We start from the raw sequence: 26,466 nt of genomic DNA on the forward strand, positions 1-26,466 counted from the left end.
CCCAATGCCCCACCCCCACCCTGCCTCTTCGTGCCCCGGCTCCGCCCCCGCCCTGCCTCTTCCCGCCCCATTCTGACATGTCCCCCAAGCGCACTCCGCCCTCGCTTATCCCCCCTCCCCCCCCACAGCGCCTCCTGCATGCCACTGAAGATCTGATCACCAACGCACAGGAGGCGCTGGGGGGGGTGGGAGATGCGCTGATCGGCGGGGCTGCCGGCGGGCGGGAGGTGCTGGGGCGAGGAGCTGATTCGGGGGGCTGCTGGTGGGTGCTGATCCCTAGAGCACCCACAGAGTCGGCACCTATGGCTAACCCTGTTTAACAGGCTTGTGTCCTTAGTATCCCCCTTTCCGGCTGTGAAAGCTGGGTCTCATCCTCCAAGCAGGAGTGGAGATTGACCTGTTCCCTCCTCCGCTGTCTTGGAAAAATCCTTGGAGTCACTTGGGACCAAGGGATCACCAATTACGAGATCCTGGAGAGTCCCGCCGTCTATGCAGACAGGGCTGGACGCTCACAGGCTGCGCTGTTTGGGACACATGACGCGCATGCCTCAAGATCATCTGCCGAAGGCCGTGGTCTGTGGCCAACGTAAGAACAGCCCGTGACGCAGAGGAAGGGTAAAGCTCCGATACAGAGACAAGGGTCAAGCAAGCTCTCAAGAAATTCAGGATTCCCACTGACAACTGGGAGAACTCTGCCCACAACAGCTCAGCTGGGAGAAGCTGGGTTCAGACTGGTGGATTCACCATGGAGAGCCATCAGAGAGCCCAGGCTGAGGCTCACAGGCAAGACAGGGAGCAGAGTGGGCTCCAAGCTCCTTCTGGTGAGAAGACCTGTAGCCACTGGGGGAAGGTTTGCCGCTCGCACATCTGGCTCTTTTCCCCATACCATCGCGAAGCACCACTGGTGGACCGACTTTGTCGCGTCTCCTTTCATCTGTCAAGATGTTTGACGGCCCTATACCATATGCGCTGTAGTTCATATCTGATTGTGTAGGTCTGGTATATAAGTGCAGCTGGGAATACTCAGGGGTGATGGCCCTTCAGAGGGAAATGGACCTGGATATAATCTGATAGGGAACCATCACAAATGCTAATTGGATTGTACCTGGGTCAGACGCAGCAGGAAGGAGAGTGACCCCAGACAAAACCTGGCAAAGCTGATCAGGGTGGAGGGATTGGTTCCCCTTACAGGGAATATGGGACACCCAAAGAAAGTGATGGCATATTTTAAACATATTTCCCCACAGACGTGGAGCCAGAGAAAGACAGAGGCAGGAATAAGGGAAGGAGCTCAACCTCCCGCCTCTCCATTGGCTATGGTAGCATTGCAGGGGATATAGAAATGTATGTTTCGTGAAAGGATCACTCACCAATTGAGAAGATAACTGATTTTTCAGACAAAGGAAAAGCAGTAGATCTAATCAACCTGGATTTCAATAAGGCATTAGATATAGTTCCACATGGGGAATTATTAATTAAATTGGAGAAGATGGGGATTAATATGAGAATAGAAAGGTGGATAAGGAACTGGTTAAAGGGGAGGCTACAACGGGTCATGCTGAATGGTGAACTGTCAGGCTGGAGGGAGGTTACTAGTGGTGTTCCTCGGGGATCAGTCTTGGGATCAATCTTATTTAACATTTTTATTCCTGACCTTGGCACAATAAAAATTTATTCCTGACCTTGTGCTAATAAAATTTGCGGATGACACAAAGTTGGAGAATATTGCTCATACGGAGGAGGACCAGAATATCATATTAGGAGATCTGGAGGACCTTGAAAACAGGAGTAATAGAAATGGGATGAAAATTAATAGTGTGAATTGCAACATCTTGCATTTAAGGACAAAGAAGAACAATTTTTGCTATATGCTGGGAACGTACCAGTTGGAAGCGACAGAAGAGGAGAAAGACCTGGGAGTACTGGTTAATCACATGAGGACAATGAGCTGTCAATGTGATGCAGCCATGAAAAAGGCTAATGCGGTGCTGGATGCATCAGACGAGGTCTTTCCAGTAGAGACAGCGAAGTGTCAGTACCATTACACAAGGCACCGGTGAGACCTCATCTGGAATTCCATGTGCAGTTCTGGTCCCCCATGTTTAAGAAAGATAAATTCAAACTGGAACAGGTGTAGAGAAGTGCTACTAGGAATGGAAACCCTACCTTATGAGAGGAGACTCAAAGAATTTGGCTTGTTTAGCCTAACCAAAAGAAGGCTGAGAGGAGATATGATTGCTCTCTATAAATACATCAGAGGGATAAATATCAGGGAGGGCGAGGACTTATTTTAGTTAAGCACCAATGTGGACACAAGAACAAATGGCTATAAACTGGCCATCAATAAGTTTAGGCTTGAAATTAGATGAAGGTTTCTAACCATCAGAGGAGTGAAGTTCTGGAACAGCCTTCCTAGGGGAGCAGAAGGGGCAAAAAGCCTAACTGACTTCAAGACTGACCTTGATAAGTTTATGGAGGGGATGGTATGAGACTGCCTACAATGGCATTCGGCAATAGCCAATCTGTGACTGCTAGTAGCCAATATCACCAATGGCCGGTGATGGGACAGTAGATGGGGAGGGCTCTAAGTTACTACAGAGACTTCTTTCCCAGGTGTCTAGCTGGTGGTCTCACCCACATGCTCAGGGTCTAACTGATCGTCATGTTTGGGGTCAGGAAGGAATTTTCCCCCTTGTCAAACTGGTAGAGGGTTTGCTTGTTTGTTTTTTGCCTCTGCTGCAGCATCGGGCATGGGTCACTTGCAGGTTTAAACTAGTGGTGGATTCTCTGTAACCTGAAGTTTTTAAATCATGATTTGAGGACTTCAGTACCTCAGGCAGAGGTTCTGGGTCTATTACAGGAGTGGGTGGGTGAGGTTCTGTGGCCTGCAACATACAGCAGGTCAGACTAGATGCTCCTGATGGTCCCTTTTGGCCTTAAAGTTTATGAGTCTATGCTCTGGATATCAGTGATCTCTGAAGGGAGAATTGCAGGACCCTAGAACTAATTTTTGTGAACTTTATTTGAATAAATGGTTGAGGATTAATGGTAATTGTACGCCATTGTTCTTCTGAACTGAAAATTTCTCCTTCAGCAGGTTCTGAAAAATAATTTTCTACTTCAGAGAACTCCAGGAGAAAACTGACCTCTTGCAAAATGGCTGCTGCTCACTCTAGTTCTAAAATGATTTGAGGCCTCAGGATCCTTGCAGCCACATGGCCTATGATGCTGGCCTCCATCACTCACTTGTTAAAACTTCGAACAAGCTCCTTCGTGCTTTCTCCCATGCTGCCCCCCACACTTGGGAGGAGTTTGCCATCAATATCAACAAAACTACCTCCTCCTCCTCCTCCTCCTTCAAATCCCTCCTCAAAACTCTCCTTTGCTGCAATGCCTAAAAACCCCTGTTTGTACAGTGCCTAGCACAATGGAGTCCTGGTCCATGACTGGGGTGCCTAGATACTACCGGAATACACCTAAAATGATTCTTCCCAGAGGTATCGAGGGTTGTGAGGCAGCTACTTACCACCTGCCCTTAGTGTGAGGAAGCCTCGTCTGTGCCCGTAGTGGGTCAGCTCCCCAGCTTGGCCACGGGCAACACAAGCCCTCCCCTCACGGCCTCACAGGCCCTGCTGTCACTCTACAGGTTAGCGATAGGTACATCTCAACCCTAGAGCCCTTGAGTGTCTCCCAGGCACGTCCAGCCTCTGATCACTGGACACTCCCAGTATGCACTGATCTGCTGCTTCCAAAGAAACAGTGCACCCCAGCTTCCCAGTTACACCTCAGATCATCGCTCTACTCAGCTCACAGCACTCAGAGATGTTCATAGTGAGATCCAGTATCCGTTCATTTACCAAAGCGCAGAGATTCAAGTCGTAGCAAGTAGAAGTATTGGCAACAAATGGTTACATATCAAATAAAATCATCACATGCATTCTGGAGCCTAGACTTCATTAACAAGCTGCTCTCATGTCTAATAAAGAATTGCTCACCCAACACATTCCAGTTCTTTTCTGCCAGGTAATCTGTGACCTTATTTCATGAGACAAACATGCTGTCACTTTATTCCTTGGTAAAGGACCCAGGGTGCCCCTGGGCACCCCTAGGTCTATCAGAACAATCCTATGGCTTTAAACAACAACAGGACACCCCCCTCTTGACTGGTTCTTCCTGTAGATTTCCTGTCTTGTAGATTTTTAAATCTCTTTATCAGCAATTGGCTCAGTACGCTACCAAGCACACAGCGTGAGGTATACAATTCAACATACAGAAATAACCAGACAGGGAGATAGGTGTCTGTTACCTCTTACCTGGGAGGTACAGTGCTGAGGATTGTTACCTCTGGCTACCTGCCGGAATCCCAGATCCTTAAGAACATAATTTTCAGTATAGACACGTAACTCCCTAAATATTATCTGTAGATCATTTTGCAGTGATTATGACAGCTAATGGACTATTGGCTCTCGGTAGAGACCTCGCATGCCACCCTTCGATATCCTGCAGAGATCTGATCCAGAGGATCCCTCTAAAACCCTCTGCTGTTTGGCACCAAAGGTCCCTGGGTGACAGCTCACCCCCTACATTGATCCACATGAGTCAGCTCAAACTCTCTTGCCTGGACAGTGCATCTGCCACTACCTTTTCCTTGCCCTTAATATGTACAATTTCTGTATCACATTCTTGAAGCTCTCGACTGCAACAGAGCAGTCTGGAGCAGGTACCTTTTGTTGTGGAGCGGGGGCTGTTAGAACCCTGAATTCTCTGCTGAACGGGGAAGCCCTTAGCTGCCGGGCTGCCCACACAGCCGCGTAACGTTCTTTTTCTATGACACAGTCATTTTGTTCACTGGGTGTCAGTTTTTTATTTAAAAAAGCAACAGGATGTTTCTTATTGCCTTCACCAGCTGGCGTTAGCAAGGCCCCCAGACCTGTGTTTCCAGCATCAGTGAACAGTGCAAATAGTTTGTCAAAGTCTGGACTGCCCAGAACTGGTTTCTCTGACAGCACCCAGCAGACAGAGCTGTTTGACGGCCCCCAGGCCTGGCCACTGACCGGCTGGTGAGAGGTGCTCGGGGGAGGAGGCAGAGAGTGCGCAGAAGGCAGGGGGGTGTTTTGGGAGAGGGGGCAGAATGGAGGCAGGAAGAGGTGGAGCGAGGGCAGGGCCTCAGGGGAAGAGGCCAAGCGGGGGCTCATGGTGGAGCGGGAGTGGAGCATCCACCAGGAAAAACACAAGTCTGTGGGCCAGCACGGGGAGGGGATCCAGCTCCTCCATGTGCTCTGCGCGGGGGGCGCTGCGCCTGGCCCTCCACCAGGCAGCTCCTGCCCTGCAGCCAGGGGCCACGCGGTCGAGGCTGCGCACGGGGGCCAGCACCAGTGAACACAGCAGGCCCACGTTGCGCACAGAGCAGCCCAGCACGGTGGTGACACTGCCGGCCGTGCGGAGGAAGCACCAGATGCCCGGGCTGTACTGACAGGGGTGTGGAGCCCAGCAGTGGCAGGGCGCAGAAGGGGGCGCAGAGCACGATGGCAGCCGGGACCAGCAGTGGCACCCGAGTGGTGGCTGATGTGGGGCTGGTAGAAGTAGGGGAGGCCCAGGAGAACCAGCACTCCAGGGCCATGGCCAGCAGCAGCAGCTTGGGGCAGCCCGAAGAAGGCCGTGAGGAAGGTGAAGAGCCGACACAGGCTGCCCAGCTCCGCCCAACCCCCGCTGCTCCCCAGCCCAGGTCGCTGAGGCTCCAGTTGTGTGCGTAGCGACCAGCACCATGGGGCGGAGCAGGCCCTTGCCCAGCAGGTCAGTGACCGACAGCCTGCTCACCCGCAGGGAGAAGGCAGGAGCCCCCTGCAGCTGGTGCTGGCCCAGCAGGAAGGTAGCGAGTTCCCCGCAGCCCAGCACCGAAGAGCAGCAAGCTGGGCAGTGCCCACTGCCCGCCCTCGATGGTGCAGCTGCTCCAGCAGCAGTAGCCACCAGCTTCCATGGGAGGCTGCAGGGAGAGCCTGGCTCAGCGTGTGGCCCTCAGGGGAGGAGGGATGGCGAGAGTGGGGAGCGCGGTTCTACCTTAGTGCTGCCTGGCGGGGACGGAGAGGGCTCCACGGAGGGGTGGCAGCTCTGCATGGCATCGCCCGCTCCCCACCTCGCTGGACAGGGGCTCCCACCCCACGCCCGCCCGCACTCACCCCCGTTCTGTCAAACCAGGCCTGCCAGCTAGTGGCACTCGGACGGCGCCCCCTGACCACGTCGCCCACCTATAAGGCTGGCTCTGATTGTTATGATCTGACCAGGAATTGCTGAAGAGAGCAACGTCATCTACGTGAGCTCCAGCAAAGTCCTATGACCCCACTAACAACTGGTTAACAAGCCTCTGAAATGTGGCTCCTGCATTAATTAACTCAAATGGCAACACTTTAAGTTCATAAAGTCCCGAATCAGTGATGAAGGTGGATTTTTTTCGTGCTTCCCTTTCTAAGGGGATTTGCCAATATCCCTTTGTGGGAGGGAAACCCGCAGTCAGACCAGGGCTGCTCACTCAGCTGCCGTGACTCACCCTCCAGCAGTGACTCAGTCCCCGGGCACGCTGCAGCCGCCTGTCCCTGAGCAGGGCCCAGGTCAGGTGACCCCCAGACACAGGTATTTCACTGACCCCGCCTGAGCTACCAGTTAGTCTGTGCAACAGCATCACCCGGCGACAAACCCTCCTGCTGCCTCACAATGTTGCCGCCTTGTTCCAGCCCACTCCGGCCTTGTCCGTGCCCTACTCTGGCCTTGCTCCAGCCCTGCTACTGACCCGCTCCATCCCTACATCTGCCTCCTGACCCCCAGAACCCCGGAATGACTCCAGCCCGGCTTCGACCTTTGGCCTGCAGCTGGACTCTGACTGCGCTACTGATTTGTCTTCTCCATGGACTCTGACCTCAGTTCTGACCCACAGTCTGTCCCCAGACCCCCGTTTCAGCGCCACTCTCAGCCCGATCCCGACCACCACTCCAACCACCAGCCTTTACTGCCTGGAGCCAGAGCCTGACACTTGATTAAATCCAGGGTGCTCAGGAACTTTGCCCTGACTAAAATGTCTAGCACGTCATCAATTCTGGTCATAGGGAATGTATCAGGAGCCATGACAGTGTTAAGCTTTCTGTAACCAACACAAATCCTTATGGCTCCATCTTTCTTGGGATCCATAACAACTGAAGAAGCCCAGGGACTGTTTGACTCTTTAATTATTCCCATGTGCAGCACACTTGCCATCCCCTTATGAGCTTACTGCTGCATTTCATCCGTTGCCCGGTGTGCTCTGCTGGGTGCAGCTTGTGATCCCAGAGTGTAAAGCTTAGGGACCATTTTGTGAATCAGGCCTAGGCTGCTCAACCATACCTGCCAGTGACTCTGCAGCAGAGCCATGACCTCTATCTTTTCAGTGAGGGTGAACTCTTCTCACACTTCAGTGCTCTCTAGTGGGATATCCCTATGGCATTCAGCCATCAGATCAGTGAGAGGGGCTGTCTTACAGTCCTCTGCAGAAAATATCATCTTGAGAACAGCTTCACTATTGTGATACACTTTTAACCTGTTTATATGCACAGTCTGAGGTGCAACGCTGCTGCGGGGCCTTTGTACATTGCAGGTAACAGCGTGAACCCTCCCTACCACCTCAGAAGGCCCCTCCTATCAGTTTTGCATTTTGTACTTTTCTCCACGAAGTAACACCAGCAGCAGATCACCTGCATGAAATGATCGCTCACAAGGACAGCAGAACCCCCTTTATCTGATTTAACTGGGGCTGGGGCCGGATTGGATAACCAAAAATTCAGATAATTCGGAGAATGGGAAAGTGTGAGGCTGCATCGCCATCTAGCGGCCACAGGAGAGCTTGCCAGCTTCTGGATCTGTGTGCAATGGTTGTTCGGTTAATACAGAGAGCCGGATAATGGAGGGATAAATAAACAGGGTTCTACTGTATTACGATCATACCATTCTCTCTGAGCTGCTTGGCTTTATGGAGGCTTTGCTGCACTATCCCCATCATGAATTTTATATCCTCCCTGAACCTCTCCACATATTCAGCAACTGATTCCCCCTTTGCTTCCGTGCCACCTTCCCAGGAGACTCTGATGAGATCCAAGGACCTCTGACCTTTCTCCCATGCAGGAGGTCAAATGGGTTAAACCCTGTGGACTCTTGGGGCTCCACCCAGTAAGCAAATAACAGCAAGGGTAACATAACATCCTAGGCACTTAATTTCTTGGTTGCATACGTTCTCAGCATTGATTTTAGTGTCCCATTCGTCATCTCAACTAAACCATTGGTTTCTGGGAGGTATGGGACAGATCTGAGCTGTTTTACCCCACACATCCTCCATAATCACTCAAGAGCTGGGGCATGAAATTTGACCCCTGTCCTGATCAAGCTCTGTGGAAAGCCCACCCTGCTGAAGATGGAGAACAGCACCTCAGAAATGCTTTCAGTTTCCACATTAGACAGAGCAATTGCCTCTGGATACCTGGTGGGAAAATCCATTCCCATAAATATAAATCGTTTTCCTCTCTGAGTTGGCCTGGGAAAGGGCCCCATGATATCTAGAGCGACCCTGAACATGCTTCTTTGATCACCAGTAAAGGATGCAAAGGAGACTTGTGGAGACCGACAGGCTTTTTCTGCTTTTGACACAGGTCACATGTCCTGCAGTCTTCCTTTACTTCATTTGTACATTGGGCCAATGAATTTTTTTTTTTACCCTGTCATACGTCCTCTCTGTTCCCAGTTGACCAGCAGTAAGGACAACTGTGGTCGTAACATAACTCTACATGCTGCTGTGAGGGCACAATCAACTGTTTGTAGGACTCCCCAGGACTTCTGTTTTTTCCCCAACCGGGGATCCCTTGGAAATCCTTCCCTTTTCTATAGAAAGCCTCCCCCTGTTCTCTCTCTCTGGGGCATCACTGTGGCTGGCCTCCCTTATGCTTTCCAGTGAGGGGTGACACTTTGCTCTGCAACAAACTCCATTTGGCTTTTACTTCCACTGAGAGCTCTCATAGGTAAGAGAAGCGACTCCTCATCTCCCTCCTCTGGAGACACATCCCTCCTTTCTCCCCTCTCAGCTGCCTCTCCCTACTCTGCATTTATCTCTGGGAACTTTGAGACATATTCCCTCTTGCCATGGCTCACAATATCCACAGCTGTGGGCAGTGATATTATGGCATTTCACACCAATGCATCAGCTGGTAAATTTCTAAGAATCCCAACATTTAAGGTACCCCCAAACCTTCCCTTCTAATTCAGTGCAGGGTAAAGGAACCGTGGTTCTAAATTTTCTCAAGGCCAGGAGTTTCACCTCCTCACCAGGGATGATATCACCCTCCTTAATCACATCCCTCCTGACTAGGGAAATCCATGCTCCAGTGCATTTCCACCCCAGCACACATTACCATTTACCTTGGACTGTTTAATCAACTCTTTGTGTTCCTGCAGGAGGTCAGAGCTGAAAAAATTAACTAGATCCCCCTCTGGCAACACTGAAGTCTCTGACTCGAGGGTAGCTACATTAACCTCGATGGATCAGGAATTGACTGGACAGATCACCATACTTAGGGCACTGTTTCTTCATGCGTTCAAGGGATGCACATAAGAAACACTATTCGGGGCCATCCCTTTGGGCTGGGGTCCAATAAGGAGGGTTACCAGGAGGTGACTGGTACTGGGCTGGTGGGAGCTTATTCCCCCCTCCTTTTTCCCAGGAATAAATCGGGAGCCCCCTTTTATGCCAGGCTTTTGCCCTCCCCTTTGGGACCAGCGCACTATAAATGGTCTTGTTGGCCTGTAGCAGTCAGTGGCAGCATCTGCCTTTTCCACAGTTACTGGGATTTTCCCACACTGCTGCCCTCACCTCACCAGAGCAGACACCAAAGAACTGCTTCTGAGCAATTGGATCGACCAACTGATCGTACGTTTCTGCCCCTTTCCTTTTGATCCATTTTCTCAAAAATAATCCCCCATTTTATGAACAGATTCCCTGTGACTTATCAAGTTTTTTCGAAGTTTCAAACGTTAGGTGAGATGCTTCTGGAATAATTTTAAACCTTTTTAAACACAGGTCCCTTATAACAAATGTCTCTGTCTACCAGAAGCAAAGGACGACACCATCTCCTCTAAGGCAGCCTGGCTTTGCTCTCTGTGAACAGGGGAGATGAAGGCCTTTTTAGAAGAGGGCAATTCTTTCTGAGATTCTATGCTTGTCTCACAGACAGAGGTTTCAGTTATAAAAATCATTGCCAAAAATTCAACATATTAATCCTAGAAACAGTATGAGGTCACCTTAACAGGCAGGGCAGGATGAAGGAGACATGGGGATGGGGTGTGGATTGAGGGGAAAATTGCATCTCTCAATATGGAAATAATAGTTTACCCACTATTCCAGCCTGTTTCCAACCTTGCTTTGGGTGTTATGTTGGGCTCTGGCAAGGCAGGGGAAAGCACCGTGGGTAAAGGGTCTTTCTGAGACTCTGTGTTTAGTACCAGGGATGTAAACTCCTACGAGGCTCACTGCAGCCCAGGACTTCTCCTGTTGGAGGTCACGACCCCCAGTCCCACCATGGTAATCAGTGGGAAAGGGGTCCAGGCTGGCTGGTCTGGGGAAGGGTCAACAGGATGGTTATAGGGGAGATCCCCTCTGGTGGAGTGATAAGTAGGGACAGAGACAGGAGGTAGATAGGGGAGCCAGCCTGGGGCTGGAGGCAATGAGCAGGGCCCCAGCATGTACCCGGCCTCTCCTAATTCTGCCTGCACATCCTCCTGCCAAGGACACAATCCCAGCCCAGGCCCAGATACGTACCCATGGATCCATATTTGATCGCACGTCCTACAAGACAAAAGAAGGGACACAGGACACAGTTATATGCCCCGTAACAACTGCAACAACACAACAGCCTCTGGATCACCCCCTGCCTCCATTCATTGCACCCCTTCTCTCCAGCCTCTGCATCGACCCTCCCTCTATCCGCTCTTCCCCAAATAACTTCCCCACCTTTAATTTCCTGCCCCTTCTCTTCCTCCATTCCCTCCGCCCTCTCCTGCTGCCCCCTCAGGACACAATTATACCCGCAGTAACAACTGCAACACAGCGGCCTCCGGACCATCCCCTGCCTTGATTCATTGCCCCCTTCTTCAGAGCTTCCCCATCAAACCTCCCTTTATTCCCTCCTCCCCCTGCCCCACCCTGTGCCCCTCCCTCCTTCTATTCCTTCTCCCTGCTTCGTCCACTCCCTCCTGTCTCTTCTCTCCCCGTGTACTCTCCCCTCCTCTCCCTCCCCATCTCTTTTCTCCCTGTCCTGCTTCCAGTTTCCCTCTCTGCTCTGTTTGAGATAAAATCAAAATAGTGAAGTCCTGGATTAGTGTCTTCACTTACCTGGATAGTTGGTGGAGAGGCACTGGCCGTCCTAGGAGGGAACAGAGACGAGAGGGGAGGGTGTTACTCTTTGCCCATTTCTCTGCTCATTGACCTCTGAACACCTCTGGAGTTAGGTCCGTACCAGCTGGTGCAGTCACTGCCCACCCAGACAGCCAGAGCCTGGGGCACTGGACAGACTCACAGCCCCCCATATCCTGCTGGAATCGCCCACACCCAGCTGGGCTGGCATGTGTCAGCCATTGGACACAGCCCCCGTGTACTCCCCCATCGCAGCCCTGCTGCCATCTCCCACTTCCCACAGGGCTACAGAGGGGCAGCAGAGACTGCCCCGCGACTCCTCCTTCCGGGTGGCCCAAGGGGCACTCACGTGGTGGGAGGGAAGGCAGGAGACCAGCTCCCTGCCCCCTGGCTGGTGCCCAACTGCCATGGAGCCACCAGCTCCACCAGTGGCCTGCCCTAGAGCTGAAGAGGGGACAGACTGTGGCCAGGCTGGGGGGACAGGGGCAGAAGTGTGTGTGTGTGGGGGGTGGGTTACGGGAAGCCTATTGGAGGCTGCTCTGGGCTCAGTGCCTGCAGGGCTGAGCTGAGGTCCTGGAGGGGCTTGGCCAGGCCTAGGCTCACTTGGCCCCACAGCCTCCCCGAGCACAGGCAGAGCTGGTGATTTCTGGCTCCCCTCAGCACCTGAGAGGCAGGGACTTCACCGCTTTCCCATCCTCTCCCTGGTGGGTGGGTCAGGGTGGTGGTTGCAGGAGCTGATGTGCCCTGAGGCTGAGGAATTTGGATCCACAGCTCCTTCTGCTCCCACCTTCCCCTTCTACCCCCCTTCCCTTCCCTGCTGCCCCCCTCAGCTGAGCTGGGAGGGAGGCCCCAGCAGAGTGGGGCTCAGGGGCCCCAGCTCCTCCAGCCCAGTCATGGCTCAGCCCAAGTGTGGAGCGAGGAGGCAGAGAGACTCCCCCATACAATAGGGAGGGAGAATAGGGCAGAGCCCCTGTGGGTGCAGACTGAGGGTGAAGGTGGGGTCAGGGTAGCACAGGGCACCCCAGGGGAGTGTGTGTGGATGGGGAGCAGGGAGGGGAAGATCGGTTGAGACCCAAGGAGCACAGGAGCTGGGAGTGAGGATGACTTGCCAGGGGTGTGGAGGGACAGAGACCCAGACCATCATTAAAAAGGCTGATTAAATGATTCATGTATCTTACAAGCATGTTGCAGCCATGAGCAGTAGGTGCTATAGAGGGTCACAAGCAGCCCATTGCCTGTTGGACTGGGTAACAAACTATAACAGTAGATAAACATTTATTAAAACATCATTTGTTATCCCCTATTAGGCAAATGTAGAAATGGAACCTTACTACAAAGGGTGACTATTCTGGGAGACCAGACATCTCTGCACCCTCGCCACCAAACACCTAAAACCGCCTGATTGGAACAGGAGACAGTAGCTTGGGACGTGCCATTGAGAATCATCCTGTATGTTACACACGGCTTTGGCTGGGCTGAGCTGAAATTTGCTTTTCCTGTTTCCACCCACACTCTGGCCCTCAGGAGTCCTTTTTCTCATGTTCTTATGGCACTGAACAGCCATCAAAGCCTAGTCTCCCCTTCACCTCTTCAGTTACTGGGCAAGCTCACAAACCCACAGCACAGCAGAGTAAGATACTTGAGGCCTTTACTGAAATTAAGGGCCCGATTTTTGTGTGTTCAGTGCCCAAAATTGGGACCAAATTTTCAAACTCCAGCCCAGATCCTCCAAGGTATTTAGGTTCCTAACTCCCACTGAACTCAATGAAAGTTCGAAGCCCAAATACCTTGGAGGATCTGGGCGTCAGCTTCCAAAATGCACCCAGCATGTTGAGCCCTTTGGAAAATCTGGCCCCATATTTTGGTTCCTACGTGGGTGCTGAGATTTTGAAAATGTGGCTCTAACCGTGTGTAAGTTATAGACTAAAGTGTGTCACTCACTCACTCACAGTAACTGTCATTATCAGCATCTCAGCCCGTGTCTACATTACCACCAGTTCATTTGTCCAGGCTGTGGTCTTCCTCAATCTCAGGGATAAGAAATTCTTAGACCAGATGTTAACAGCCATACAATATACAATTCGTTCACACTTAGGATCTGATCCAAAGCCCATTTAAATCCCCTAGATCAATTCATGTCCAGGTAACGTATCTACAGTAAGGTTTGAAAATATGTAAATTAAAACTCAGTATTGCCAACCTCCAAAATGATGAGATTGATTTAAAAAGAACCCAAAACGGATTGTTTTAATCTCTTGATTTTTATTTGCTGTCTGGTGGTTGAGCCTGTAGGGGCCATGCTTCTCTCTGTCATCACAAAGACTCCGTACAAATTCCAGGAGCTGGGGCTTGATGAAAAAACACCAAATATCAAGTGACTCAAGATAAAAATGGCAAAAGTTGGCAAAACTGCATATTAACAAGCAGGTTTTAAAAGCTGATCATTTTCTGACTGTAGTTATGGCCCCAAGACACTGAGCTGAGGGAACACTAATAACCCAAGGGCTCTGAATATGGCAAATAGCATTTTACCAGATGAGCTCTCTAGGTCTGTATCCTAACCAGCACTTTGGCCCAGATCCTCAAAGGTATTTAGGCTCCTAACTTCCATTGATTTCACTCAGGCTGAGTCTACACACAGAGTTGCATCACTTTAACTAAAGTTGTTTTAAACCCAATTAAGTTAAACCAGTGCAAACCCCTGTGAAGACACATTTAATTTGCTGTAATCCTGGTTTATCTGGATTTGGCTAAAGTCAACTCCATACCAGCTTGGGTAACTGCATAGAAGATGTGCAGGCCTTTAATAGCACATGGCAGATTGTAGTGGGCGTAGGGGGGGGCGACTGGTTTCATGTCCTGAAAAGGGGATCAGCTCTCAAGTGTTTGTGAAACAAACAGCTCTGCCCACTGTACCCACAATGCCCAGTGCAATACAATGAGGGGTGTATCCACCTGAGTTGACCATCATCACAGACTATACTGTGCAAACAAGCCGTGCCTGGAAGTGAAAACTGCTGGCAGTGTGGGAATGCTAAGGTTTGAATCCCCCAGCTGTTGTATTTGAATTCTCTGTTAACATTGCCCCGTGGTTGTGTTTTTGCATTTCACTTGTATGGTTTTAGAAAATGAGGCAGGATGAGGAACGAAATGGTGCCATTAAATTACAGTATTTACGGGCCTGCGCCACTTCATGCAAACCCGGAACTGCCATTAAAACAGAAACTGTCTCCGTGCATCACATCGTTTAAAATGGAGACTCAGCCAGTAGCATCATTTCTCCTCCCCCCCCCCCCCCCCCCCCATTCCCCACCTCCCCGCAAAACTGGTTATGAGATTTCTGGGCTTTTCCATGTCAAATGCACTAATCTCCTATTACCGTTTTTGAATTGAACGAGTGCAGCTGAACTCATGACGAGGTTCTCAGTGCAGCACAAGATCCCTTTAAATTGAGTGACTACTTTCATTTAAGTATGATTGTGAGAGAAGTTATTGGCGAGGACCAGAGAATCACCCAGTTCGGAGGAACAGGGCACAGAGCTGCAGTCTTTATATAGGCAAAACTCCTGTCTAAATTGGTGGAACTTTTAGCTGCACCTGGGTTGGGCTCAAGGAAAGGAAAACTTAATAAACTTTGTCACCTTTGTTTATCACTGTTTCCCCCAAACTAGTTGTGCATTAAAGCCCTGTGCCAGGGTCATGGGCCCCTTTAAGAGGGAATGGGGGACTGGTCAGCTGCTGCCCAACTGGGCTTAAGGGAAGGCACCTGGGCCTTAAAAAGGGAGATACAGTGAGGTGGCGGGGGGAGGTGAGAGAGGAGAGCTGCTGGAAAGGCTCAGGAAGGAAGGAAGGAAGGAAGGAAGGAAGCAGCTGGCGAAGCTGCTGGAGGAGCGGTGGCCTGAGACTCCAGGAAACACAAGCCCAAGGAGGGGACATGTGTAACCCCCTGACCTCGAGGGCAGAGACTGAGCAGCACCTGGGAAGGGCTGATAACACTGCCAGGGAGAGAGGTTGGGAGCCAGCCAGACCTCAGGGAGGAGGGGCTGTGCCCAGGGGCAGACTGGGGTGGAAGAGACTTTACTTTGGGTTTATTGTACATTAACAAACCAGTCCCCAGAAAGGGGGTTTGTTACTGGACATAATCCTCTGTGGATTATTCCTGGGAACCTTTGAAAGGGAAATTGAGGCAGGGAACCCACAGTGCCACCCTGGGACAACAGGGAGTGCTACAGGGCAGGCACGACAATTTCAAGCCCCAGTTTAGCAGGGCACTTAAGCATGTGCTTAACTCTGAGAACATAAATAATCTCATTGACTTCAATAAGACACTGTGTGTGTGTGTTTAGAGTTAAGGGCATGTTTAAGTGTTTTGCTGAATCAGGGCCAAATTTTGGCTTTAAAATGTTGTACTTTGGCTTTAAAAGTGGCCGCAGATTTTGAGAACTGGCAGCTCAGTTTCATGTTTGGAGCAGAATTTGGTGACACTTAGTCGGTCATTCTCAGTGTAACTGGTTTGGTCACAGAGTTGCAGACACCGTTGCCAAGTCATCCAGAAGCTCTCCTGGAGCTCTGTCTCTTCCCAGGACCCTCCTGTGATCTCACTCCACTCTCACAGCCAGATCCCTGCTAAGCACACAGAGCCTTCTCCCAGCCCCAGCCCCTGGGCTTTACACCTGGGAACCCCCAAACCCAAATCTGCCCACCAAGCACCACATGGCCTGAAGGTGAGCCTGGGCCTCTACCCTCCTTTGTGCTGCTGCTTTGCAACTGGAAGCAAGCACTGAGCTGTCTCTGGCAGAGAAAGGAAAGTGGTTTCAGCCAAACAACTCCCTTAGCAAGGGGGCTGGGTGCTAACACACTAACTGCGCCTTTGCTGTCACACTGCTATAAAACATGGGTGTTGGCTGGTATTGTCAGGGAGTGAAGGGAGTTAGATACTCACCTCCCACTTGGCGACAGGTTTCAGGGGGCAGCCGTGTTAGTCTGTATCAGCAACAAAATTGAGGAGTCCTTGTGGCACGTTAGAGACTAACACATTTATTTGGGCGTAAGCTTTTGTGAAGTGGGTTGTAGCCCAAGAAAACTTGTGCCCAAATAAATGTGTTAGTCTCTAAGGGGCCACAAGGACTCCTCGGTTTTCTTCACCTCCCACTGACTCCTTTTGAAAACCCCAGATGTTATGGAGAACAATTGATCCCCATCTTCTTTATAGCAGCCCTTAACATATTTGAAGATTGTTATCAGGTCCCCCCCCCCCGCCCCAAGTTGTCTTTTCTAAAGACTAAACAGGCCCAGGTTTTAATGTTTTCTCATAGTTCCGGTTTTCTTAATCTCTTGACATTCTTGTGGCTCTTCTCTGAACTCTCTCCAGTCTGTGCCCATGTCCCTCCTAAAATGTGGCGCTGGAACCAGACACAATGCTCGATCTGATGCCTCACTAGTGCTGAGCACAGTAGGACAGTTACCGCCTGGATCTTACACACAACACTCCTGTTAATGCACCCCAGAGTGATATTAGCCTTTTTTGCAACAGCATCCCATTGTTAACTCGTGTTCAGTTTGTGATCCACTGTAACCCCCAGATCCTTTTCAGCAGTTTTACCGCCTAGCCAGTTATTCCCAAGTTATATCTGTGCATTTGAGTTTTGCTTCCTAAGTGAAATACTTTGCACTCATCTTTATTGAATTTCATTTTGTTGATCTCAGACCAATTCTCCAGTATATCAAGGTCACTTGATTTCTAATCCTGTCCTCCAAAGTGCTTGCAACCCCTCCCCGCTTGGTGTCATCTGCACATTTTATAATCACACTCCCCACTCCATTATCCAGTAATAATGAAAATATTGAATAGCACTGGACATAGGACAGACCCCAATGGGACCCCACTAGATACTTCCTCCTAGTTTGACAGTGAATCATTGATAACTAGCCTTTGAGTATGGGCTTTCAACCAGTTATGCCTCCACTTTATAGTAATTTAATCTAGACCACATTTCCCTGGCTTCTTTATGAGAATGGCATGTGGCACTGTCAAAAGGTTTACTAAAAATCAGTCTAAACAACAACTACTGCTTCACCCTGTCCACTAGCCCAGTAACCCTGCCATGGTAGGAAATTAGGTTGGGCGGGGATGATTTGTTCTTGACAAAACCGTGCTGGCTATCTCTTAGAACCCTGTTGTCCTCTAGGTCAGTGGTTCTCAACCAGGGGTACTTGTAGCCCTGGGGGTATAAAGAGGTCTTCCAGGGAGTACATCAGCTCAGCTGGATATTTGCCTAGTTTTACAACAGGCTACATGAAAAAGCACTATCGAAGTCATACAAATTAAAATTACAGACAATGACTTGTTTATACTGCTCTATATACTATACACCGAACTGTAAGTACAATTTCAGTCCCCTCAACTCTCCCAGGCTGCAACCCTGATACTTCTGTCTCAGTTTCCTCCAACTGTTTAGCAGGTCCAGACAGGGTAAAAGACCTCTCGATCAGCTACAAGCCATCAAGGGAAGAGAGGGGAATGTGCCCCCACCCCTCTATGGTTTACTTGGGACTTATTAAACTCAGTGTAAAAACCGGTTTGGGGTGTTATTTCCTGTTGTTTCTGTTAAGGGATGCCTTCAGTTTCAGAGTAAAAGAACAGCAGAGTGTTCATTATATAGTTTACTACTTAGGCTAGTCAATAGTGAAATTCTTTGTTTTAGAATTGAAATGAGTTCTATGTTACAGGTTAAGGTAAGTGAAGCAAGGGCAAATGTAGAGTCTGTAGGAGTTACCAGCAGTCCAGCTTTAGAAAACTTTGACAGGAAATACATTCTTCATAAATGATCTGGAGGATGGTGTGGATTGCACCCTCAGCAAGTTTGCAGATGACACTAAACTGGGAGGAGAGGTAGATACGCTGGAGGGTAGGGATAGGATACAGAGGGACCTAGACAAATTGGAGGATTGGGCCAAAAGAAATCTGATGAGGTTCAACAAGGATAAGTGCAGGGTCCTGCACTTAGGACGGAAGAACCCAATGCACCGCTACAGGCTGGGGACCGAATGGCTAGGCAGCAGTTCTGCAGAAAAGGACCTAGGGGTTACAGTGGACGAGAAGTTGGATATGAGTCAACAGTGTGCCCTTGTTGCCAAGAAGGCCAATAGCATTTTGGGCTGTATAAGTAGGGGCATTGCCAGCAGTTCGAGGGACGTGATCATTCCCCTCTATTCGACACTGGTGAGGCCTCATCAGTTTTGGGCCCCACACTACAAGAAGGATGTGGAAAAATTGGAAAGCGTCCAGCAGAGGGCAACAAAAATGATTTGGGGACTGGAACACATGAGTTATGAGGAGAGGCTGAGGGAACTGGGATTGTTTAGTCTGAGGAAGAGAAGAATGAGGGGGTGATTTGATAGCTGCTTTCAACTACCTGAGAGGGGATTCCAAAGAGGATGGATCTAGACTGTTCTCAGTAGTACCAGATGACAGAACAAGGAGTAATGGTCTCAAGTTGCAGTGGGGAAGGCTTAGGTTGGATATTAGGAAAAACTTTTTCACTAGGAGGGTGGTGAAACACTGGAATGTGTTACCTAGGGAGGTGGTGGAATCTCCTTCCTTAGAAGTTTTTAAGGTCAGGCTTGACAAAGCCCTGGCTGGGATGATTTAATTGGGGATTGGTCCTGCTTTGAGCAGGGGGTTCGACTAGATGACCTCCTGAGGTCCCTTCCAACCCTGATATTCTATGATTCTATGAACATGGAGGAGGTTTAGTACAGCTGAGAAATAGCAAGATGATCGCTAAGCATTGTAACCCATGAGGTTTTGTGAGTGAGGTGTTTGATGTAGAAACAGAGCCAAAAAAAAAGGCTAAACTGGGGAAAGGAATAGCTGTCAAATGTCTGCTCGTGGCTTGTAATTCACTGGGAAAGAAATTGAATAAGAAATTAGAGTTACTCAGGAAAGCCCAGCAAACTTTGTATGAGGGAGGAAAGGTTATTCAGGATTTAACAAATCAGCTACATGCTATTTATGGGCAGTTTTTTGTTTTTAATTAGTTAGGTAATTTGCATTAACACAGACGTTTTTTGGCTTGCTTTTGGATTTAAAGCCATTAGCAGCTTACAGACTTTGTTTTAAAAGGGACACGATTAATTTTTACCAGAGTTTTGATTAGTTTTTATTGTTAATTTTTGCTTTTAAAACACACAGCAATTTGGAAAAGAAAACACAACCTATTTGGAGCCCTAATAGGATTTTAATTAAGTAGCATGGTATGTTTTTGCATTTTTTAATTTTTTTTTTATAATATATATTGGGGAAAATGCACATTTTTTCATAGTTTATTTTTATAACATTAGCCATATTAATTTTTACAAAAGGTGTAACTGGTTTTTTTTGTGTGCTTACAGAGTTTTTATGTACCCTTATTAAAGTGACAGTTTGATTACACAGAGCCATCTTAAGGCTCAGTGTGGGGCATTGTTGTTGTTTTTTATTTTAGTTTTTATTTGCTATTTTGTTACCAAAAAATATTTAGAATTTTTTTTTATTTTTTTGGTTTTGATTGCCCCTGCTGCAGCCATGATTTTGGTTTTTATTTAAAAACAGTTTAAATTTTGTAAAGCATTGAGTTACCCCTTAAGGGTTAAATGCTAAGTACCAAAGCCAAACAACACTTTAGTTATCTGTGTTTGGCAAAAAACATTTTTTGGTTTTGCAACTTTGAATGAAAGATTCAAATGGATTTTAGTGGTATTATTTAAAAACAAAACCAATTTATTTTAAACTTACAAAACAAGAGTTTTACAAACCAGGGGTGTTGCTTTAGGTTTTAAACAGTTTACATATTTACACATTATATTTATATATACATATTTTTTTTTATATTTTAAACTGCTTTAATTTTTACACAACGGTACATAGATTACATTTATATACATTTGGGGGCAGTTAAGTTTTAATAGAAACCCCTTCTGTTTTTTTAGCAAATTTGACTAAATTGTTTATAGTCAAATGATTTAAATTAGATTGTTTTTTTGTTTGGCTTATTTACAGTCTTTTTTTTTGGAAAAGGGCCCCCCCCCTTTTTTTTAAATGGGTACAAAGAAACCAAGAATTTTTTTAAAAAATATTTTTATATTTAATTGCTTAGTTTTTTTTTAGCTTCTGCAGGTTTTTTTTAAATTATTTGCTTATTTTTTAAAATGACGCTTTTATTCATTTAGATTTTACTATTTTAAGTATTGTTTTAGGGATTTGAAATTTTTATGCCTGGACTTACTGCTTTTTTTTATTTTTGCCACTATGCCCCGAGGGCTTTTAATTTGTTTTTTTACTTTTTTTTATTTGTTTCTTGCCTGCTTGTCTGGGCCTGATTTTTCTTTTTTTTTTTTTTTGCTGAACCGTTTTTTTTTTATGGGCACAGGCTTTGTTTTATTACCAATTTAGCAAGGGGTGGGGGCTTTTTAACCAGCCCCCACCCCTTTTGGTTTTATTTTTTAAAAAATATTACTTACAAAAACACTACACAGCCAAACTCCGATATTTTTTAGAGTTTGGTTTAACAGAGCAAGATTTGTTTAAAAGGAATGATTTTTTGCACACAGGGCAGCTTTTTATAGTTTTGCCTGAGCATTGTCCTTAGCGGACTTTTTTTGCCTGAACATTGTATTTTAAGATGTTTGGTTGTTTTTTTTCAATTACTGTAATTAAGATTTTATGTTTGCCCTTGCCAGTGCCGGGGCTTACAATTTTTTTTTTTAATTTTGTTGCCAGTGCCAGGACTTATGATTTTAACTCACTCTGGGCCAGAGTGAGAAACGCTAAGTTTTCCTTTGTATTGCTTGGCCTTTTACCACCGAGGGTTTATACGCCAAATATAAAAACCCCAGGGGCAGAGTGAGAAACCCTACTTTTTTTTTTAATGCTTAGTTTTGCTAGGGCTGAGGATGTAAGCAGTGATGAGCTGCCAAAATCTTAACAATGGGCTCCCTCCTCACCCCAGGAGGGGGTCGTTGCCCACCCCCGCCCCCTGGGACTCCTGCCCCATCCAACCCCCCCCCCCCCCCCCCCCGCGTTCCTTGACAGCAGTATTTTATAGCGAGCAAAAAGACATTGTAAATTAAACCTTGCTACATTTTATAACCAAAACAATTTACATTAAGCCCTAGGCCTTTCACATTTTTTAAATTTACTTAACAGACAGAATACAGGAGTCTGTCTCTTACTAACTAAACCTTAAAACAAAGAACTAAAAAGGGCCCAATTTATAATGCATATGGAAACAGAATTCCATAGTCCCCGAGGGTCATTTCTTTCTGCTATTTAAAAAGGGTGGCTGGCAGGATGAAATCAAATCGTATATTAATTCTTATAGTACAATTATAAAATCCTGCTCCTACAAGAGGAGCGGTCAGTACTTTGCAAAAAAAAAAAAAAAAAAAGAAAAAAAAGCAGGAGTTAGAGAAAAGTTTAGAACAAAGTAGGTACCAGGAAGAAGCAGCAGGAGGAAGCACATTGTTGACAGAACGAGTGGCTGCCATCTTAAGATTGCTGGACGGCTATAAATCAGACCGAGATCGGCTGTTGGAAAGAATCAGAGAGCTGGAAAGTGTTTGTGATTTGTTAGAGAGAGATAAGGCGTACACAGCACGGGCTACAGAAACTTGAAAGAAAAAGCAAGCACAGAGGTACAAATGGAGACACAGATTTTGGAAAAGATAGGAGATGTGTTAGAGGAGGACAAAGAATCGGTTCCCATCCCTATGGGCATGGTGGAACTGACGGAGATAGAGAAACCTGCCTGGCCAATTACTAGAAGTAGGGTGAGAGAGTTAGTTCAGGCTGATACAGTACCTTTAGGAGCAGAGTTGGAGATCAAGCCTCAGAAGTCAAAACAGAAAGTTAGCAGCACCGCTGCACCAGCAGTCTGCGGATAGAAAAAGGAAGTCCCAGGGTGGTGTTCAAGAAGGTGGAGTTCAGTGTCATCGAGTAGCGACTAGTGATGTAAAGGATGAGCGACTCGTGATGTAAAGGATGAGATGAGCAGAGCAAAGGTGAAGGAGATATCCTCTTCTCTGTTAGTGTCTGCTCCGATAGTGAAGAAGGAATGCCTTTAGAGACTGTGATTGTTCAGGGACTAGAAGATGTGGTGTCACAAGTGACACAAGTAGCTAGTGCCTGTGATGTAGTAATCTCTAGGTTACAACAGAGAGAGATACAACAGCCACGGGATGCAATTCCTGCTCCTCCACCCAATGTTACATTGGCACCATATAGATCAGGAGACCCAGCCCCTTTGGGTGGACACTTATTGGCATTTGGGCGATCATGAACATTGCCTAAGTCTCTAGAATTTCGTGGACCCTCTACACCCCCTTGGTATATGCTGGTATCACCTGGTGTACTGGTAGAACACTCTACTACACCAGATCTTAATGGACTGAGATATGTCCTGTGTCAGTGTGGAGATGCCTTGAGTGTAGGACGTAGACATTTTATGGAAAGTTATCCTGCTCATCCAGGATTATCTCCAGAGGAAAGTTCTAATAGCTCTTATGAGGAAAATGCGGATTTGGGTAAGAGAAGTCAAAACATTGAAACTATAGATACAAACTCAGATAGAAGCCCAGATCCTGATCCGGGGAGGAGATCCTCAGATTCTGATTTTGATTGCCCAAGAGCAGTTGTTACAGATATTAAGACCCTAGATCTGGTAGCTAAGCAAGTGGGAATGATTGAGAATTCTTCGGTTGCAATGCATGCACAACGTGTACAAGAAACAGCAAAAGTGTTTGGCTTACCAAGGGAAGATTGGGTTAAAATCTTACAACTCACAGTGAATCGAGCATTATGGAGTACTTTGCCACCTGAGTTTAGGGTAGGAGAGAGATCTTTTCAAGATACAGTAGCCCTATTGGAACATAATCAGCATCCAGGGCAAGCTGGAGTGGCCATCCTTTCTAACCTAAGCAAAGACTTAATGAGTCCCCACATCAATTTCACCTATGGTTAAGTGCAGCATGGCAGAGTCACATGAAAGAGGAAACAGATGAGCCACCATACGTTAGTTTGCTGGTCAATAACTCTCTTCCCCATTTGCAGGAAAAGGTTATTGTGCATATAAATGATAACACTTCTTTGAGGAGGCATTAGCCTTATTGACCAAGGCATATTCTCAGGGAGGCCCTAAAATAGGTTGGCATGGAGCCCCTGTTGCAATATTTCAGGAACCATAAACTAATCCCACTGTGAGGATTGAGGGACCCCCAGGGTTAGGCCGAGGTGTTCTTAGATTCCCTAGGTACCAGCATTGGCAAAATGACCCTAACCCATGTAATAATCCTGGACCTTCGAGTGGGCGTGCCCCTTGACAGGGTTATGTGTTTGGACCTCGGGACCATGTTTCTTTCTTTTCAGATACTCAACCCAGAATTTATCCACAGTCCTATTCACCAGGTTAAGGGAATTAGAGGGGAAGATGTCACCTTTGAATATCAATTGGTTGGAGTAATCTCGTTGCCATCCAGTGGTTGGAAAAAGATTTGGCCCTTAGATGATGACTCAGAGGGGGGAGGATGTAAAACCTATACCTCCTCACTAACAAATTCAACTTCCCTTAGATACGGAATACCTTGTGGGACTTGAAGAAACAAAGCCATTTGTAATAATCTGATAACGGGGGTGGGGAGGAGTTTAACCTTATATAAACTTGAATATGAGGATGAAGGAGGATATGAAGTGCTCATTATAGCTACTTTTCAGACCAAATCAGGAAGCAAAAGATATGTACTGAACGTGACATTTGAATTTAAGGTTTGGGATCCAATTATTGACTCCGATTATGACAATCCAATACCTAATGATGTAACTTGTCCAATGATCAACCCAGGACCTGCTAGTGGTCTCACCATAATGCCCATAGTAGGGGAAGTGATTAATCAGGTTTGGTTTTTGCATATTCCTGTGGTGTTAAATTTGTCTAATTGGTATCTAGGAGAATTCAGCTATTGTCAGCATATCAAAGTGGCTTCCTTTTTCTCAGTACGACTTGTGGATAGGATTGCAGCCTATCAACAACAAGTGTGAGATATTGTTCTGTTGGGGATGGAAAATGAAATCCATAAACAGCATACCTCTAGGAGAAAGCGTAGCTTGAATCTTCTTGGAAGTTTAGGGTCCCTAACAGGACTATTTGGTTCAGGAATGTTGATTTGGAACCGAGTAGATATTTGGAAAATTCACAAACATATAGATTATGTGTTACAAGAGGAAGCCAACCAAGTGGTCAATCCAATGTTACAGGGACTAAAGGGATTGTCACAGGAAGAACGATTTACTGCTTATAATATGCACGACATAACCCAACTATTTAATGAGACCCAACGTAAAATTAATCAGCTAATCGCTTTAAACAATGATCAGCACAGGGATCAACATTTAGGAAAGGAGATTATCTGCTCTGCATATGGGGAATACGTTGTAAATGCAATCACTGATGCATTACGATCCTTACAATTGGGAAAGGTTTGCGACTTAATTAAAGATGAGCAACTGTTAGGTTGGTACTGTCCCCAATGTTTTCAAAGGCTGGAAAAGGAACAATCCACATGTTTGGATTCATGCCAGAATGTATGTGTGGGTGCTATGAGAGAAATGGGATCTGTGACACCTCACCCCAACCGAGACAGTTCTCTTTCTAAAGATTGTAGGATGGCACGATCCTTCTATGTCTCATTCACAATCTTGTTACCAGTATTTGACCCAGACAAAGATGCGTACAAGCAATTGGTAGCTGTCTGTTCTATAGGTCACCTCGAAGACGACACCTATAGAGAATGCGTTAATGCACCTCCTTTGGTGGTCTATCACACTCCAACTCAGACCTGGAACGTACCACAAATGGCCTGCTGCTCTGAAAAAGGGGCCTCAGTATATCTGTAGGTGTAACGTGTTTGAGACAGACACTGTTCTGTGTGGACTTCAGGGAGAGGAATTATGGAATTCCTCATCGTCATGACTGGTGAGGCTGACCAAGTGGAAGACTCCGATGGAGAGGGTGACCTATGCTGGAAATAGCCAATTTTATGTGGTTACCAATTGTCAAGTTTCCTCCCCCACCCTGAACTCTAGGGTACAGATGTGGGGACCTGCATGAAAACCTCCTAAGCTTACTTTCACCAGCTTAGGTTAAAACTTCCCCAAGGTACAAATTAATTTTATCCTTTGTCCCTGGATCTCCACTGCCACCACCAAACTTTAACTGGGTTTACTGGGAAACGTAGTTTGGACACGTCTTTCCCCCCAGAATCCTCCCATCCCTTGCTCCCCACTTCCTGGGGAAGGTTTGGTAAAAATCCTCACCAATTTGCATAGGTGACCACAGACCCAAACCCTTGGATCTGAGAACAATGAAAAAGCATTCAGTTTTCTTACAAGAAGACTTTTAACAGAAGTAAAGGAATCACCTCTGTAAAATCAGGATGGTAGATACCTTACAGGGTAATTAGATTCAAAACATAGAGAATCCCTCTAGGCAAAACCTTAAGTTACAAAAAAGACACACAGACAGGAATAGTCATTCTATTCAGCACAATTCTTTTCTCAGCCATTTAAAGAAATCATAATCTAACACATACCTAGCTAGATTACTTACTAAAGTTCTAAGACTCCATTTCTGGTCTATCCCCGGCAAAAGCAGCATACAGACAGACACAGACCCTTTGTATCTCTCCCTCCTCCCAGCTTTTGAAAGTATCTTGTCTCCTCATTGGTCATTTTGGTCAGGTGCCAGCGAGGTTACCTTTAGCTTCTTAACCCTTTACAGGTGAGAGGATTTTTCCTCTGGCCAGGAGGGATTTTAAAGGGGTTTACCCTTCCCTTTATATTTATGACACCAATCAAAAGAGGTACCAATATTGTCCTGTGGATTGTCCTGTCATAGTTCCAAATTTTTGTTTTACCCCAAAGCAACACACTTTGATAGGGAATCAAGCTATTCTCCCTATTCCCACTTTTGAAAACATCACCATTATCCAGTCCAACCTAGCCTATCAGGATTTAA

The 26,466-nt window shown here is 47.2% G+C and overlaps 1 protein-coding gene across 2 annotated transcripts in view; it reads right to left on the bottom strand.

Moving 5' to 3' along the window:
- LOC119566370 overlaps window positions 1–26,466 on the bottom strand; it is a 220,309-nt gene that overhangs the window by 137,985 nt on the left and 55,858 nt on the right. Inside the window, exons 1-3 of one of the 2 annotated variants that reach the window (XM_037899144.2) lie at window positions 22,260–22,374; window positions 11,399–11,429; window positions 10,826–10,852 (exon numbers count right to left, since the gene is read on the bottom strand). In XM_037899144.2, coding sequence (XP_037755072.2) covers window positions 10,826–10,837 — 12 coding nt within the window. In that variant the 5' untranslated portion in view covers window positions 10,838–10,852; window positions 11,399–11,429; window positions 22,260–22,374. Of the gene's footprint in view, window positions 1–10,825; window positions 10,853–11,398; window positions 11,430–22,259; window positions 22,375–26,466 lie in introns of those variants that run through there. The other variant, XM_043549441.1, reaches the window with a different exon arrangement.

Source organism: Chelonia mydas, chromosome 6, assembly GCF_015237465.2.
Source record: "Chelonia mydas isolate rCheMyd1 chromosome 6, rCheMyd1.pri.v2, whole genome shotgun sequence".
Taxonomy (NCBI): Eukaryota; Metazoa; Chordata; order Testudines; family Cheloniidae; genus Chelonia; species Chelonia mydas.